At 39.1% G+C, this 18,475-nt stretch overlaps 1 protein-coding gene across 3 annotated transcripts in view; it reads left to right on the plus strand.

Moving 5' to 3' along the window:
• The window catches only part of IQGAP2 (IQ motif containing GTPase activating protein 2), a 302,790-nt gene that overhangs the window by 199,895 nt on the left and 84,420 nt on the right, over window positions 1-18,475 (plus strand). For all 3 annotated transcript variants that reach the window (XM_007175891.3, XM_007175892.3, XM_057540875.1), the window contains 2 exons: window positions 2,698-2,822; window positions 16,225-16,388. In XM_007175891.3, the coding sequence (XP_007175953.2) occupies window positions 2,698-2,822; window positions 16,225-16,388 (289 nt within the window). The remainder of the gene's footprint in view (window positions 1-2,697; window positions 2,823-16,224; window positions 16,389-18,475) is intronic.

The following is an 18,475-nucleotide window of genomic DNA, read 5'->3' on the forward strand; positions in this document are numbered from 1 at the left end:
TCTTATGGACTGCCTCTAATTTTACGGCCTTTCCTATGCTCTGCTCTTACACCCTTTTGAGTTTTTTGTCATTTTATCTAATGGACTGAAAGCTCCTTGAAGTAAAGACTGCATCTTGTTCCTCCTAATCTCCCTATAGTGCCTGCCACAGGTTTTGCAGGTAGTTAGTGCTTAATAAGCATCTGCTGAACAAAATTGGAATCTTAATCTTCTCAAAGCTTCCCAAGTGTGTTAGAAAGGTAATCTTACTAGTCTATCCATAGCAGACACCGAAGAGAACTCTGAGAAAGGTGGGGAGGGAAAAGACATAGGCCTGTTCGGGTAAACTACTACAACTTCCAAAGTTGATGCCTTTAGTGCTGGAGACTAATCCTCATATGGAAAGCCTATGGAACTATGTTGTGTTATTCATAAAATTTTTCCCTTTGGCTAGTATTTGTTCATTTCTGAAGAAATGATGGGTGATTGTGGGTTTTGTGTTTTTTTCTGTGTTCATCCTTAAGCTTTTTCATTTTATTCCCGTTGGGTCATCATTAAATGTCAGACGTGGGGCTTCCCTGGTGGCGCAGTGGTTGAGAATCTGCCTGCCAATGCAGGGGACACGGGTTCGGGCCCTGGTCTGGGAGGATCCCACATGCCGCGGAGCGACTAGGCCCGTGAGCCACAATTACTGAGCCTGCGTGTCTGGAGCCTGTGCTCCGCAACAAGAGAGGCCGCGATAGTGAGAGGCCCGTGCACAGCGATGAAGAGTGGCCCCCACTTGCCGCAACTAGAGAAAGCCCTCGCGCAGAAACGAAGACCCAACACAGCCATACATAAATAAATAAATAAATAAAATTTAAATGTCAGACGTGAAATGCCTGTAAGGATTTTGCGCTTTCTTATAGAATGGTCCCCATCTATAAGGGATGCTAATGAGTGCAAGTTGCCATTTATCCATATTGTCATTGTGGTCAGTATTATTTAGTATATATTGCTACTAGTAAGTATAGAAGAGTATTTTCTTAGGTTTATAACTCTTGATAAGATGAAAATCTCACACAGGACACTGAAACAGTTTCAAGCCTGTGTTTGGTGATGCCTTGTTCAGGCACAGAGAATGAATCATCTCTCCCACTTCCTATTCTGAATGATGTTTTTCTCTCCCAAGCTACACTCAGTAGAAGACACCTCAGTGTCATCTTGGAGCATGCAGAACTTTGAGAAAATCTGTCACAATGAGAAAACAATTACAGACTCAATGTGATCTTACTTCTTTGAACCTCTACTGTTAGCAAATCCGTAGGTTCTATTCAGAAGTCATACTGTAGAGTGAATCAATATGTACATAGAGGATTGCTCTTTATTTCCCTGGTGTAAAGATGCACAAGCAAATTAAACTATTGAGTTTCTATACTTCGGGCTGGAATAGCTCACTCATGTTAGCTTATGGTTGTAACATTGGTTCTGTAGTTTTTAAATGGGAAAATTGATGATTGAGAAATGAACGTTTCTTAATAATATGTCAAGGTGGATCATCTTTTTTTCCTAAAATTTCTCAAGACAGGAAAAGTAATCAGAGTGTTGACCAAACTCTATTTTCCAGAGGGCTGCACAGAGTGAGGAGGGTCAGGGATCAGAATGAGGGGTAAGGATGTAATGACAGTAAGTGGACACAGGACAGAGGTGGTGAAGAGCTGCTGTGAAGCCTGAGGAATGGACAGGTGAAGAGGAAACTAGGATGTTCTGGGTCAACTCATGCACCACCTCTTCAAGAAAACAGGCAATGGGCTTCCCTGGTGGCGCAGTGGTTAAGAATCTGCCTGCCAATGCAGGGGACACGGGTTCGAGCCCTGGTCTGGGAAGATCCCACGTGCCGCGGAGCAACTAAGCCCGTGAGCCACAATTACTGAGCCTGCGCGTCAGGAGCCTGTGCTCCGCAACGGGAGAGGCCGCGATAGTGAGAGGCCCGCGCACTGCGATGAAGAGTGGTCCCCGCTCGCCACAACTAGAGAAAGCCCTCGCACAGAAACGAAGACCCAACACAGCCAAAAATAAATAAATAAATAAATTTATTAAAAAGAAAACAGGCAGTGAAGATGTGTGTTATTCAGCAAGGTTTCTGGAACTGCATTTGCTTTTTATTTGATTTGTCACTGGAAGTATTAGGTCACAAGGTAACTCAGCTATGTTAGGGTTACAGTAAAAAAAAAAAAAAAAAAGGCCACTCACGGCTTGGATTTGGGGAATGAACGAGAAAAAAAAAAAAAAAGGGACACTTGATGGAAAGATTAGGAACCGTGGTAATTCCGAATTTTATCCCATAATACTCATCTGGAGACTAAGCAGAACCAAGACATACAAAGGGAAGGAAAAATAGTTACTAAAACACGCAAGTAATTTCACAGAGTTAAGAACGTTGAGGTTTTTTTGCTTGAGTTAAGTACAAGATTGGAATTTGAGGAACTTTCATTAAAAAGCATTTGTACCTTAAAGTATTTTTAAGGAAAAAAAACACCCTTAGTCTAAGTGACCTTGGTGTATGTTGAGAAAGCTGCACAAGACAATTTTACTTGCCTTTATCCTGTTTGTCTAACCTCATAACATCACATTGAGCCACATGTGTCAAACTTAAGATGCATGTCCAATTAAAGATGCATAACATGAACAAAGAATGAATGTCTCTGATTAGTATCATGCTTGTTTTCTCTTCTACAGTTACGCAAATGCACTACTCTCCATTAAACTGGAGGCCTTATCCCAAGGGCAAGATAGCTTAAGCTGGAATGAAATTCAGAATTGTATTGACATGGTTAATATTGAAATTCAAGAAGAAAATGACCGTAAGTATGGAACAGTTTCCTTCTCTAGTTATAGTGGGAGAATAAGGTAGCTGGACAGAACGGTCCTCTACATTAGGGCTGCCCTAGAGCCCTATGAGAGCACTCTCCCCTCACAAGTCTGTATGTATTTATATGTAAATGTTATTTTTGTACTACTGTCCCAACATGTTATAAACATTACAAAGCAAACATAAGACATAAAAGGATAGAATAAAAGTACATAAATACAAGTCCTAGTATTTTTCTATTTATTGGTACTTGAAAGATGACTGCTATAAATAACTCAGCTTTTTAAGCACTCAACTTTATTTTGACCTTTTATGTACATGGGCGTTTTTCTGAAATATGACACATGTTCCGCCCTAAGAAGAAATGGCAACACAGTCTAACTGTTGTTTTATGATCTCAAATCATGGTGATTTGCTGTGCTTCTAGAACTTAGGAGCTCTGAGCATGAAAGTGGACAATCCAAGAAGATGTGCGCTGAGACATGCTTTCTTGAATGTCAGCTTGCTTCCTTATCCTGCCTCTTACTTATAAAAACAGAGTGACGAATGGGGAGATCTGTAACTTAGGCAATGAGTATAATTGCTGCTTTGTGACCACACGACTTTCTGCTGCCTCTCTGCATTTTCTTTCAGTGAGGCATTTGGGGATCCCTGCCTCAGATGGCTGACACATCACCCACTTGGCTCTTTTCTGGCATGTTGGCTTGGGAGCTGGTAGTTCTTGCCAGATGTTAGTTATGAGGGAAGCACTAATTTAAGCAGACGTTCAACATCATCAGTGGGGGGGGGGGCGTGGGGGACGACACTGGTGTGTGTGTCCTCTTACAAAGCTCAGGTCCCCAGCCTCCTGCCCTCCTGCCTTCCTCCTTGATCCTCCCCAGCTCCACACTCAGTCTCCAGTGATGGTTTGGGTGCTTTGGCTAATGCCACTCAGGGGTTGGCAAAACACAAAATCATGTTCCATCTTTGTTTTCTAACTTTTTCCTTATTCCTTGTGACAACATGCACAATCCAGGTTTGCTTTGGTGATTTATGTATGTCCTGCTTATACAGGTGAAGGTGCGTTAATTCTCAGTACTGAACAAGTGTAGTTTTACTCTCATTCTTGACATTGACAAGAGGGTGCGAGGAAGGACCTGCCATTTTTCGTCCCAGATTATCAGATAGAGCCTTTGCTTTTACCAGGAAAAGAAAAACAGTATCATGTGTATAACTTTGAAAGAAAGTGGTTTTTTGTAGGTGAATATTTTTAAGCAAAAATCTCTTTGGATTTGTATGGCGTTTATCTAGGTAACTGTACTACTAAGTTGTTCTCCATGGGACATTTCACACGGACATTATCACATTTCTTTTAACCATCTTGGCGTGAAGCGTATATGCCATAACCAGAATAGTAATTTTAGAGGCTAATATTTCCTTTCTAGAATTTGGGGGACTTAATATGACAGAGTTAACTTCTCTCTGTTTTGGTTTGTTGTTTTGTCAAAATGGGATATTTTTGTTTAAAGTTCTTGAATTATTGAGTTTGATATCATCTGTTTAGGTAATTGCTTTAACAGCTAAATTAAAATAAATATACCATCGCAAGTAGGCCCGAATTGCACAATATAGAAATTAAATCATCTGAAAGAGCTGAGAACTTTTCATGGACATCTTGAAAGTGCATTACTCTCCCCATCCCACCCCTGCCACACACTCCAGAGTCTAATCCTGTGTCTGAATTGTGGTGTGGATGAGGTATGTAGCTAATGGGAAATGATAAATGTGGAAGGTGAATTGAATGGAGAAGCTGCTAAATGCATTTCCTCAGATTTGGATGCTTTGCTGATTTCTTTCTTTTTTTTTTTTTAATAAATTTATTTATTTATTTTTGGCTGTATTGGGTCTTCGTTTCTGTGCGAGGGCTTTCTCTAGTTGTGGCAAACGGGGGCCACTCTTCATCGCGGTGTGCGGGCCTTTCAGTGTCGTGGCCTCTCTTGTTGCGGGGCACAGGCTCCAGACGCGCAGGCTCAGTAGTTGTGGCTCACGGGCCTAGTTGCTCCGCGGCATGTGGAATCTTCCCAGACCAGAGCTCGAACCCGTGTCCCCTGCATTGGCAGGCAGATTCTCAACCACTGCGCCACCAGGGAAGCCTGCTTTGCTGATTTCTTAATGGAAAGTTTACTTTTCCCAGTTGAGCCTTAGAGGAGTATTATTTTAACCAGGTAACTTAGACAAGGAAGTTTTCTTCCTGTGAATTTTTGCTTTTTAAGTTTGGTAGGTACCATTCTTTGTCAGTTACCTCATCTGCTATCTCAAATACAACACCTCTAAGGGAATGCCCACTCTCTCCTTGGACTAGAATGTTATAGTATCACATGATGATTTAAATCAGTGGGCCATGAACTGAGGCTCAGCAGTCTTTGCTCAAATGGGATTTTCTCTTTATTTTTAAACAGAGGAAGTGATGCAGATGGACCCAGGGGACTTATGGGAAGGTTTTTCAGCTCTTGTGAAGTCATTTACTATGACATCAGCAGCTTGTGTTCTTAGAAACACACCAAAAACTTAAGCAGGTGATTTCAGTCAAGTCAGCTGGCATGCACTCGTTCCCAGGTGATCAGCTGCTAGGAACACACATTCTCTTTCTTAGATGTAGTTCTGTAAAGATCATTTTTGGATGGGATGTTTAAAAGTATTTAGAACAGTTGACCCAAGGAGGTCAACTGACATAAGGGGTCAACTGTCATTTCCAGAGAATGATATAAGTATTCCATGCTCTCCAGTGTATAAATATTATGGGGTGAAATGATAATACCTTGTATGTGGGTAGTACTTAGACTTTCTCAAGTTCTTCCAATGTTTTGAGATAACCTGACTTGCATGTTAGAGAAGTATTTTTGCTGCTTCTTCCAACATACTGGAGTATTATAGTCTGAAATAATTTCTAGACATTTTAGATTGTCCCTTTTCTCCTACAGATTTTTTCATTCTTAGCAATGGTCTTTATGGGGTCATTCATTCAGGAGATACTTAGCTAAATATTTTACTTTAATTTGAATGTCAGATGAAGATACCTCTTAAAAATTAGAAGTATGTATTCTGTTTCATAGCATATCACATTTGTAGAGTGGCTTCTGGTTGTTTATGGAGAAAAATAACTGACAAAATGAGATAATGTTTGGCCTTAAGTGTGCTTATTTTCTACGCTTACTGCTCATTAATGTTTAGTTTCTTTATTAATTCTTGTCCATGAGCACTCACTTGGGAAGCAGAAGCCCCCTGTTAGTATGTGAATGTATGTGTGTGTGTATGTGTACACATGTGTACATATATCCATGAATAATGCACCCATACATACATACACCAAAGTATTTTATGACTGGATGATAGTTTATTCTTAAGAATAAGGCAGTATTGAGAAGTGACCTCCAAATAGATCCCTTGTACTAGACTTTCAGAAACTTTTCCAACTGCATGGCTTGGCTTCTGTGCTTCTCATTCCTGGACCTTACAGTCTATGTCCTAAGATCCTGTATGTAGTAGAGATAGTAGAAGGTTAAACTGGTGGATATGCTTATTCATCCTTTGGTGCATCCATGAATTAGGGATCCAGATGTAATTTTACCAGCCCGCATTAGAGAATTTGTGACGTTAATTAACCACACTTGAACCTTAAAAATATCCCCAAACATGCATGACTTTGTTAATTTCTATGGAGCCGACCAACACTTGACAGCCACATGTGGCTATTGTAACTAATTAAAATTAAATAAAATGTAAAATGAAGTTGTTCACTCATACTAGCCACATTTTTTTTAACATCTTTATTGGAGTATAGTTGCTTTACAATGGTGTGTTAGTTTCTGCTTTATAACAAAGTGAATCAGCTATACGTATACATATATCCCCATATCTCCTCCCTCTTGCGTCTCCCTCCCACCCTCCCTATCCCACCCCTCTAGGTGGTCACAAAGCACCGAGCTGATCTCCCTGTGCTATGCGGCTGCTTCTCACTAGCTATCTATTTTACATTTGATAATGTATATATGTCCATGCCACTCTCTCACTTTGTCCCAGCTTACCCTTCCCCCTACCTGTGTCCTCAAGTCCATTCTCTGTCTGTGTTTTTATACCTGTCCTGCCCCTAGGTTCTTCAGAACCTTTTTTTTTTTTTTTTTTAGATTCCATATATATGTGTTAGCATATGGTATTTGTTTTTCTCTTTCTGACTTACTTCACTCTGTGTGACAGACTCTAGGTCCATCCACCTCGCTACAAATAACTCAATTTCATTTCTTTTTATGGCTGAGTAATATTCCATTGTATATATGTGCCACATCTTCTTTATCCATTCATCTGTTGATGGACACTTAGGTTGCTTCCATGTCCTGGCTATTGTAAATAGAGCTGCAATGAACGTTGTGGTACGTGACTCTTTTTGAATTATGGTTTTCTCACAGTATATGCCCAGTAGTGGGATTGCTGGGTCGTATGGGAGTTCTATTTTTAGTTTTTTAAGAAACCTGCATACTCTTCTCCATAGTGGCTCATACTAGCCACATTTTAAATGCTCATTAGCTGCATGTGGCTACTGGCTACCATATTGGATGGCCCAGAACATTTTCATCATCACAGAACATTCCACTGGACAGCACTGGGCTATACTGACCTTGAAAGTCACTCTGCTAACACTATAGGGAATTGTTTGGTTTTGAACTGTCTCTTTGGCAGAGTGGTGAAGTAGAGTAAACCCAATAATAGAGTGTATATCCAAATCTCTTTGCACTTCCATTTTCTTTTCTGTACATCTCTACATTAAATTCTTCCAGCTCTGCTATTCTATGGTTCCATCATCCAGTACTTTGGCATTATTATGTAAGTGAGGGTTACACTAGAAATGAGCATCTCTGCTGCTACTTGTATGTCAGATTATCTCCCCTTTTTATAACAGCTTTACTGAGATATAATTCATATACCATAAAATTCACCCTTTTATTGTGTTTTTATGGTAGTTTTTTATGTATTTAAAAAATTGTGCAGCCATCACTAGTATCTAAATTCAGAACATCTTCATCACCCCAAAAAGAAACTTTATACCCGTTAGCAGTCACTCCCTTTTCCCCCTCCCCCCACCCCCTGGCAACCACTCATCTACTTTTTTTCTATGGATTTTCCGATTCTGGATATTTCATATAAATAGAATCATGTAATATGGGGCCTTTTGTGTCTGGCTTCTTTCTCTTAGCATAATGTTTTCAAGGTTCATCCATGTTGTATCATGTATCATTATACTTCATATTCCTTTCTAGGTCAAGTAATATTCCATTCTAGGGATATACATTTGTTTATCCAGTCATCAGTCGATGGATATTTGGGTTGTTTCTACTTTTTAGCTGTTATAAATATTGCTTCTATAAAGATTCAAGTATAAGCTTTTGTGTGACTATATGGTTTCAGTTCTCTTGAGTATATACCTAGGAGTGGAACTGCTGGATCACATGGCAGTTGTATGTTTAATATGTTAAAGAACTGCCTGTTTACCAAGGTGACTACCATTTTCCATTCCCACCAACAACGTATGAGCGTTCCAATTTCACCCCATCTTCACAACACTTGTTATTGTCTTTTTTAGTATAGCCATCCTAGTGGTTATGAACTGGTATTTCGTTGTGATTTGGATTTGCATTTTCCTAATAACTAGTGATACTGAGCATCTTTTCATGTGCTTATTAGCCATTTGTATATCTTCTTTAAAGAAATACCTGATCAAGTCCTTTACTTGTTTTAAATTTTTTTTCTCTTTCTGTTGAGTTGTTAAGAGTTCCTTATATAGTTATTATGCTTGTATATCAGGTATATAAGGTTTTTTATCAGATACAGGACTTGGAAGTATTTCCTCCCATTCTATAGATCGTCTTCACTTTTTTTGAGGGTGTCCTTGGAAACATAAAAGGTTTAATTTTTATTTATTTATTTTATTTATTTTTGGCTGCATTGGGTCTTTGTTGCTGCATGCGGGCTTTTCTCTAGTTGCAGCGAGCGGGGGCTACTCTTCATTGTGGTGCGCGGGCTTATGGCTGTGGCTTCTCTTGTTGCGGAGCATGGGCTCTAGGCGCACGGGCTTCAGTAGTTGTGTCACGCAGGCTCAGTAGTTGTGGCTCGCGGGCTCTAGAGCGCAGGTTCAGTAGTTGTGGTGCACGGGCTTAGTTGCTTCGTGGCATGTGAGATTTTCCTGGACCAGGGCTCGAACCCATGTCCCCTGCACTGGCAGGCAGATTCTTAACCACTGCACCACCAGAGAAGCCCAAAAGGTTTAATTTTTTTTTTTTTTTTATGACCATGGTTAAAGATTTGATGAAAGTTCATAATAATGCAGTTGACAAGAAAATTAGTTATTTCTGAGATATACATTTTAAAGTAATAACTAGGATTATTACTTATAACATTATACCAGAACATATAAGATTTTTAGAAGTTTCCTGTAATGTCTGAAACATTTATATTAACATATTTCCATACATATTTCCATACAAATACAAATATAAGATTTTTAGAAATTTCATGTAATGTCTGAAACATGTATATTAACATATTTCCATACATATTTCCATACAAATACAAATATAAGATTTTTAGAAATTTCATGTAATGTCTGAAACATTTATATTAACATATTTCCATACAAATAACCCAATGAAAGTTTAGTATTAGTTGTCTTGTTTGTTTTTTTATACTGCAGGTTCTTATTAGGCATCAGTTTTATACACATCAGTGTATACATGTCAATCCCAATCGCCCAATTCAGCACACCACCATCCCTACCTCACCGCAGTTTTCCCCCCTTGGTGTCCATATGTCCATTCTCTACATCTGTGTCTCAACTTCTGCCCTGCAAACTGGCTCATCTGTACCATTTTTCTAGGTTCCACATACATGCATTAATATACGATATTTGTTTTTCTCTTTCTGACTTACTTCACTCTGTATGACAGTCTCTAGATCCATCCACGTCTCAACAAATGACTCAATTTCGTTCCTTTTTATGGCTGAGTAATATTCCATTGTATATATGTACCACATCTTCTTTAGCCATTCGTCTGTTGATGGGCATTTGGGTTGCTTCCATGACCTGGCTATTGTAAATAGTGCTGCAATGAACATTCGGGTGCATGTGTCTTTTTGAATTACGGTTTTCTCTGGGTATATGCCCAGTAGTGGAATTGCTGGGTCATATGGTAATTCTATTTTTAGTTTTTTAAGGAACCTCCATATTGTTCTCCATAGTGGCTGTATCAATTTACATTCCCACCAACAGTGCAAGAGGGTTCCCTTTTCTCCACACCCTCTCCAGCATTTGTTGTTTGTAGATTTTCTGATGATGCCCATTCTAACAGGAGTGAGGTGATACCTCATTGTAGTTTTGATTTGCATTTCTCTAATAATTAGTGATGTTGAGCATGTTTTCATGTGCTTCGTGGCCGTCTGTATGTCTTCTTTGGAGAAATGTCTATTTAGGTCTTCTGCCCATTTTTGGATTGGGGTGTTTGTTTCTTTGATATTGAGCTGAATGAGCTGTTTATATATTTTGGAGATTAATCCTTTGTCCGTTGATTCATTTGCAAATATTTTCTCCCATTCTGAGGGTTGTCTTTTCATCTTGTTTATGGTTTCCTTTGCTGTGCAAAAGCTTTGAAGTTTCATTAGGTCCCACTTGTTTATTTTTGTTTTTATTTCCATTACTCTAGGAGGTGGATCAAAAAAGATCTTGCTGTGATTTATGTCAAAGAATGTTCTTCCTATGTTTTCCTCTAAGAGTTTTATAGTGTCCAGTCTTATATTTAGGTCTCTAATCCATTTTGAGTTTATTTTTGTGTATGGTGTTAGGGAGTATTCTAATTTCATTCTTTTACATGTAGCTGTCCAGTTTTCCCAGCACCACTTATTGAAGAGACTGTCTTTTCTCCATTGTATATCTTTGCCTCCTTTGTCATAGATTAGTTGACCATAGGTGCGTGGGTTAATCTCTGGGCTTTCTATCTTGTTCCATTGATCTATGTTTCTGTTTTTGTGCCAGTACCATATTGTCTTGATTACTGTAGCTTTGTAGTATAGTCTGAAGTCAGGGAGTCTGATTCCTCCAGCTCCATTTTTTTGCCTCAAGACTGCTTTGGCTATTCGGGGTCTTTTGTGTCTCCATACAAATTTTAAGATGATTTGTTCTAGCTCCGTAAAAAATGCCATTGGTAATTTGATAGGGATTGCATTGAATCTGTAGATTGCTTTGGGTAGTATACTCATTTTCACAATGTTGATTCTTCCAATCCAAGAACATGGTATATCTCTCCATCTGTTGGTATCATCTTTAATTTCTTTCATCAGTGTCTTATAGTTTTCTGCATACAGGTCTTTTGTCTCCCTAGGTAGGTTTATTCCTAGGTATTTTATTCTTTTTGTTGCAATGGTAAATGGGAGTGTTTCCTTAATTTCTCTTTCAGATTTTTCATCATTAGTGTATAGGAATGCAAGAGATTTCTGTGCATTAATTTTGTAACCTGCAACTTTACCATATTCATTAATTAGCTCTAGCAGTTTTCTGGTGGCAGTTTTAGGATTCTCTATGTATAGTATCATGTCATCCGCAAACAGTGACAGTTTTACTTCTTCTTTTCCAATTTGTATTCCTTTTATTTCTTTTTCTTCTCTGATTGCCGTGGCTAGGACTTCCAGAACTATGTTGAATAATAGTGGTGAGAGTGGACATCCTTGTCTCGTTCCTGATCTTAGAGGAAATGCTTTCAGTTTTTCACCATTGAGAATGATGTTTGCTGTGGGTTTGTCATATATGGCCTTTATTATGTTGAGGTAGGTTCCCTCTATGCCCACTTTCTGGAGAGTTTTTATCATAAATGGGTGTTGAATTTTGTCAGAAGCTTTTTCTGCATCTATTGAGATGATCATATGGTTTTTCTTCTTCAATTTGTTAATATGGGGTATCACATTGATTGATTTGCATATATTGAAGAATCCTTGCATCCCTGGGATAAATCCCACTTGATCGTGGTGTATGATCCTTTTAATGTGTTGTTGGATTCTGTTTGCTAGTATTTTGTTGAGGATTTTTGCATCTATATTCATCAGTGATATTGGTCTGTAATTTTCTTTTTTTGTAGTGTCTTTGTCTGGTTTTGGTATCAGGGTGATGGTGGCCTCATAGAATGAGTTTGGGAGTGTTCCTTCCTCTGCAATTTTTTGGAAGAGTTTTGGAAGGATGGGTGTTAGCTCTTCTCTAAATGTTTGATAGAATTCACCTGTGAAGCCATCTGGTCCTGGACTTTTGTTTGTTGGAAGATTTTTAATCACAGTTTCAATTTCATTACTTGTGATTGGTCTGTTCATATTTTCTGTTTCTTCCTGATTCAGTCTTGGAAGGTTATACCTTTCTAAGAATTTGTCCATTTCTTCCAGGTTGTCCATTTTATTGGCATAAAGTTGCTTGTAGTAGTCTCTTAGGATGTTTTGTATTTCTGCGGTGTCTGTTGTAACTTCTCCTTTTTCATTTCTGATTTTATTGATTTGAGTCCTCTCCCTCTTTTTCTTGATGAGTCTGGCTAATGGCTTATCAATTTTGTTTATCTTCTCAAAGAACCAACTTTTAGTTTTATTGATCTTTGCTATTGTTTTCTTTGTTTCTATTTCATTTATTTCTGCTCTGATCTTTATGATTTCTTTCCTTCTGCTAACTTTGGGTTTTGTTTGTTCTTCTTTCTCTAGTTTCTTTAGGTGTAAGGTTAGATTGTTTACTTGAGATTTTTCTTGTTTCTTGAGGTAGGCTTGTATAGCTATAAACTTCCCTCTTAGAACCGCTTTTGCTGCATCCCATAGGTTTTGGGTCGTCGTGTTTTCATTGTCATTTGTCTCTAGGTATTTTTTTATTTCCTGTTTGATTTCTTCAGTGATCTCTTGGTTATTTAGTAACGTATTGTTTAGCCTCCATGTGTTTGTCTTTTTTACGTTTTTTTCCCTGTAATTCATTTCTAATCTCATAGCGTTGTGGTCAGAAAAGATGCTTGATATGATTTCAATTTTCTTAAATTTACTGAGGCTTGATTTGTGACCCAAGATGTGATCTATCCTGGAGAATGTTCCATGCGCACTTGAGAAGAACGTGTAATCTGCCGTTTTTGGATGGAATGTCCTATATATATCAATTAAATCTATCTGGTCTATTGTGTCATTTAAAGCTTCTGTTTCCTTATTTATTTTCATTTTGGATGATCTGTCCATTGGTGTAAGTGAGGTGTTAAAGTCCCCCACTATTATTGTGTTACTGTCGATTTCCTCTTTTATAGCTGTTAGCAGTTGCCTTATGTATTGAGGTGCTCCTATGTTGGGTGCATATATATTTATAATTGTTATATCTTCTTCTTGGATTGATCCCTGGATCATTATGTAGTGTCCTTCCTTGTCTCTTGTAACATTGTTTATTTTAAAGTCTATTTTATCTGATATGAGTATAGCTACTCCAGCTTTCTTTTGATTTCCATTTGCATGGAATATCTTTTTCCATCCCCTCACTTTCAGTCTGTATGTGTCCCTAGGTCTGAAGTGGGTCTCTTGTAGACAGCATATATATAGGTCTTGTTTTTGTATCCATTCAGCCAGTCTATGTCTTTTGGTTGGGGCATTTAATCCATTCACGTTTAAGGTAATTATCGATATGTATGTTCCTATGCCCATTTTCTTAATTGTTTTGGGTTTGTTTTTGTAGGTCCTTTTCTTCTCTTGTGTTTCCCACTTAGAGAAGTTCCTTCAGCATTTGTTGTAGAGCTGGTTTGGTGGTGCTGAATTCTCTTAGCTTTTGCTTGTCTGTAAAGCTTTTGATTTCTCCATCAAATCTAAATGAGATCCTTGCTGGGTAGAGTAATATTGGTTGTAGGTTCTTCCCTTTCATCACTTTAAGTATATCATGCCACTCCCTTCTGGCTTGTAGAGTTTCTGCTGAGAAATCAGCTGTTAGCCTTATGGGAGTTCCCTTGTATGTTATTTGTCGTTTTTCCCTTGCTGCTTTCAGTAATTTTTCTTTGTCTTTAATTTTTGCCACTTTGATTACTATGTGTCTCGGCGTGTTTCTCCTTGGGTTTATTCTGTATGGGACTCTCTGCGCTTCCTGGACTTGGGTGGCTATTTCCTTTCCCATGTTAGGGAAGTTTTCGACTATAATCTCTTCAAATATTTTCTCTGGTCCTTTCTCTCTCTCTTCTCCTTCTGGGACCCCTATAATGCGAATGTTGTTGCGTTTCATGTTGTCCCAGAGGTCTCTTAGGCTGTCTTCATTTCTTTTCATTCTTTTTTCTTTAGTCTGTTCCGCAGCAGTGAATTCCACCATTCTGTCTTCCAGGTCACTTATCCGTTCTTCTGCCTCAGATATTCTGCTATTGATTCCTTCTAGTGTAGTTTTCATTTCAGTTATTGTATTGGTCATCTCTGTTTGTTTGTTCTTTAATTCTTCTAGGTCTTTGTTAATCATTTCTTGCATCTTCTCAATCTTTGCCTCCATTCTTATTCCGAGGTCCTGGATCATCTTCACTATCATTATTCTGAATTCTTTTTCTGGAAGGTTACCTATCTCCACTTCATTTAGTTGTTTTTCTGGGGTTTTTTCTTGTTCCTTCATCTGGTACATAGCCCTCTGCCTTTTCATCTTCTCTGTCTTTCTGTAACTGTGGTTTTTGGTCCACAGGCTGCAGGATTGTAGTTTTTCTTGCTTCTGTTGTCTGCCCTCTGGTGGTTGAGGCTATCTAAGAGGCTTGATGGGAGGCTCTGGTGGTGGGTAGAGCTGACTGTTCGGTTTAATTTTTTATTGAAGTGTAGTTGATGTACGATATTGCATAAGTTACAGATGTTTAATACAGTGATTCACAATTTTTTAAAGGTTATATTCTGTTTGTAGTTACGTTATGAGATTGGCTATATTGCCTATGTTGTACAATATATCCTTATAGTTTATTTTATACATAATAGTTTTTACCTCTTAAAGGTTTAATTTTTACAACATCCCATGTATTTGTTTCTTTTTTTTATTTATGTTTTTGGTGGTCACAGGTAAAAAGTATTGCCTAACACAAGACCACAAAGATTTACTCTTAAATTTCTTCTAAGAGATTAAAAAGTTATATTTTAAGCTTTTACGTCTAGGTTTATGATCCATATTGAGTTACTTTTTGTGTATGATATGATGTAGGGAGTCCAACTTTATTCTTATGCAGTGGACATTCAGTTGTCTGTGCCATTTGTTATAAAGACTGTTATTTACCTGTTGCATTGTCTTGGCACCCTTGGTTAAAAATCAGTTGACTGGGGCTTCCCTGGTGGCGCAGTGGTTGAGAATCTGCCTGCTAATGCAGGAGACACGGGTTCGAGCCCTGGTCTGGGAGGATCCCACATGCCGCGGAGCGGCTGGGCCCGTGAGCCACGGCTGCTGAGCCTGCGCTTCTGGAGCCTGTGCCCCGCGACGGGAGGGGCCGCGATGGTGAAAGGCCCGCGCACCGCGATGAAGAGTGGCCCCCACTTGCCGCAACTGGAGAAAGCCCTCGCACGAACCAAAGACCCAGCACAGCCAAAAATAAATAAATAAATAAATAAATAAATAAATAAATAAATCAGTTGACTATACGTGTAAAGGATTATTTCTGAACTCTAAATTCTATTCCATTAATCTTTAAGTCTGTCTTTATGTCAGTACCATGCAGTATTAACTGTAGCTTTGTAGTAAATTTGAAATTGGGAAGAGTCCTCCAACTCTTTTCTTTTTTTCCAACATTGCATTGGTTATTTCTTGAACCCTTGCATTTCCATGTGAATTTTATAATCAGCTGGTCAATTTCTGTTTTGAAAAAAAAAGGCAGCTGGAATTTTGATAGGGGTTACACTGACTCTGTAGATCAATTTGAATACTGCCATCTTATTAATATTAAGTCTTTTGATCCATGAACATGGGATGATTTTTCCCTTTATTTAGGTCTTTTTTTCCAACGGTGTTTCATAATTTTCAGTGTCTGTGTCTCATCCTTGTTTTATTAAATTTATTCTTAAGTGTTTATTCTTTTTGTAATTGTAATGTATTTGTAATTGGAGTCTATTACGGAATTTTTCCTTAACTTCATTTTCAGATTGCACATTGCAAGTATAGAAAGATACAATTCACTTCTGTACATTGACCTACTATGTAAGCCTTAGCTGTACTTGTTTATTAGCTCTTGCAGTTTGTGTGTGTGTGTGTGTGTGTGTGTGTGTGTGTGTGTGTGTGTGGTTTCTTCAGCCCCCGTTTCTAACTCAATCTTTGCTATAGGTCATTTGAGAAAACTTATAATGTACTATGACTTAAAAGGAAACTTTTTTTCTTCATTTTCTAGGAGTTGTAGCTGTAGGGTACATCAATGAAGCCATTGATGAAGGGGATCCTTTGAAAACCTTAGATAGTCTGCTGTTACCCACTGCTAGGATTAAAGATGTGGACCCAGACTCTGCCCAGCACTACCAGGATGTTTTATACCAGGCTAAAACACAGAAATTCGTGGTAAGTCTTAGTAGGTGTGTTTCTTTTAAATTTACAGACCAGGTTGGGGACAGAGGGGCAAGAGGGAGGATTTTTTTACCCGTTTTTCCTAAAGCTCATAATTTGCTTATCTATGTATGGATCAGATTACAAGTTAATAGGGCTGTTATTTTCCTGGTGTCAAACTTGAGAGGGAAACTAGCTCCAGAGCTGCTGACTGCTTCTACTCTTTCACTAAAAATGCACTTGTGGGTGAGTTCTTGTTCACAGTCCAAGTTATTGGATATTTACTGAGCACACACTGTATTCATGGTGCAGTATATAGCATCTGGTAGGGGAAAGGGGGATCCGAGGAACACATGATACCATTTGAATGTTCTGTCCTTATCCTCAGGATGCTTAGAAAGTTACTAAGACAGTGGGCATTCTCATATAGAATAGTTAAATAGCAGTAGAGGTGGGTATGTGGCAAAACGTCAAAACGAGGAATGCCCAGAGTGATTCAGAGATGGTTGGGATTTCTGTGAACTGGAGCCCTAAGGTAGGTTGGTGTGGAGATAGAACAGGAGCTGCTCCTGAAGGGTAAGGAAGAGTTGGTTTGGTGAGTGGGAAGCAGGATGATGCAGGCAGGTAATGGCAGGGCTAGATGGGTACCAGCTTGGTTTGTTCTAGGCACAGGAGGAAACTGACCTGGCCAGGTCCCACTGAAGAGCAGAGGGCTTTATCTGGCGGCAGAGCTTGTGCTGTTGTTGTGAGACATCCCACAGATACTAGCCACTATTGGAAGAACTGAGTGGAGAGGAAGACCTGTCACCTGATGCTACCTGGGACGTAACCACTTGTGGCTTGAATGCCAGGCCAGTGACTGGGAGAATGAGACTCCAACCTGGCCTCATGTCCCCAAACCCCTGGGGAGGAGAGTGGACCCTGTCAGCAAGGAGGACTGGGCCGCCCCCTGCTGTTTCCACTGATGTAGCTGTGGCTGTAGCACGTGACACAGCATTGAAAGCTAAAGGTATTAGCTTTGGAGACAGGCACCATTCACATCTCGGCTTTGCCACAAATTAGGTAGAGGTTTTAGTCAAGTCACCAAAAGTCTCTGTGCTTCGGTTTTCGCATGTGTAAAATGAGAATAATAGTACCTACCTTATAGGATTACGATGAGGCGTAAATGATTACATAATATAATAAATGAGTAATGTATATTTATATTTTTACATATTAACATATAATTACATTGATTATAGTGTGTGTATGTATAAGTGTAGAGCATTTGACGTGGAGCTTGTCACCCCAAAAAAGTGCTGAAATATTGTAGCTAGTATTTTTGTGGGCACTTCTGGCTGCCACACAGGTCAGTGGGTGGTGAGTGATGTCTTTGTCACAAGGTCTTTCCTCGACACAGGTTTACTTTACTCTGTTCACAAGTTGGGATCTTCTGGGTGCAGGATAGAGACAGACCTGGGCTTCTCTCTGCCAACAGCCACATGGGTGTTTGTCGTTAAGGTGAAACTAACTCCACAAACCTTTTATAGGCGAGCAGTGGAGGTCCCCTCCTGAGCGTCCCCATCTAAGGGCTCTAGGTCAAGATGGAATTCCACAGCACCTCCCCAGGGCACTCAGAAGCCTTGCTGGTGTCCATGCTGTGCCTCCTGTCTGTTGGGCATCCTTCCTAAGTGTGAAAGCAGTTCTTTAATAGTGTAATTAGAGCAGGGAATATGAGCGTAGGGACCTGAGTTAGAGCTCAGGCATTAAACCACTTTTGGCCTATAAAATTAGGAGCGTGAACTACACTGACAATAATTAAGGGATTAAAAACACTGCAGTAAGCAATGAGTCTGGTTTGGTTAAGTTGCCGATTTTAAACACAGATTCTCTTTCTCTGCCCATTAATTTTGAAACTTTGTTTTCTCAGCCCATTCTCTTTCCCTGGAAAAAAGTCTGATTCTGTTATTTGGTGGGGTCTCTATTTGCTTTTTAACCTCTGCTGTTGTGATACCTGGAAATTTTCAGTTGTTTTTATGGGGCTGTTTCTGTGCTTTGCTTTCCAAAGGTCTAGCCTTGGAAAATAATAGAAGAAAATTACATTATTGGTATTGTCAATATAA

The sequence above is a fragment of the Balaenoptera acutorostrata genome, chromosome 2 (genome assembly GCF_949987535.1).
Source record: "Balaenoptera acutorostrata chromosome 2, mBalAcu1.1, whole genome shotgun sequence".
Lineage (NCBI taxonomy): Eukaryota > Metazoa > Chordata > Mammalia > Artiodactyla > Balaenopteridae > Balaenoptera > Balaenoptera acutorostrata.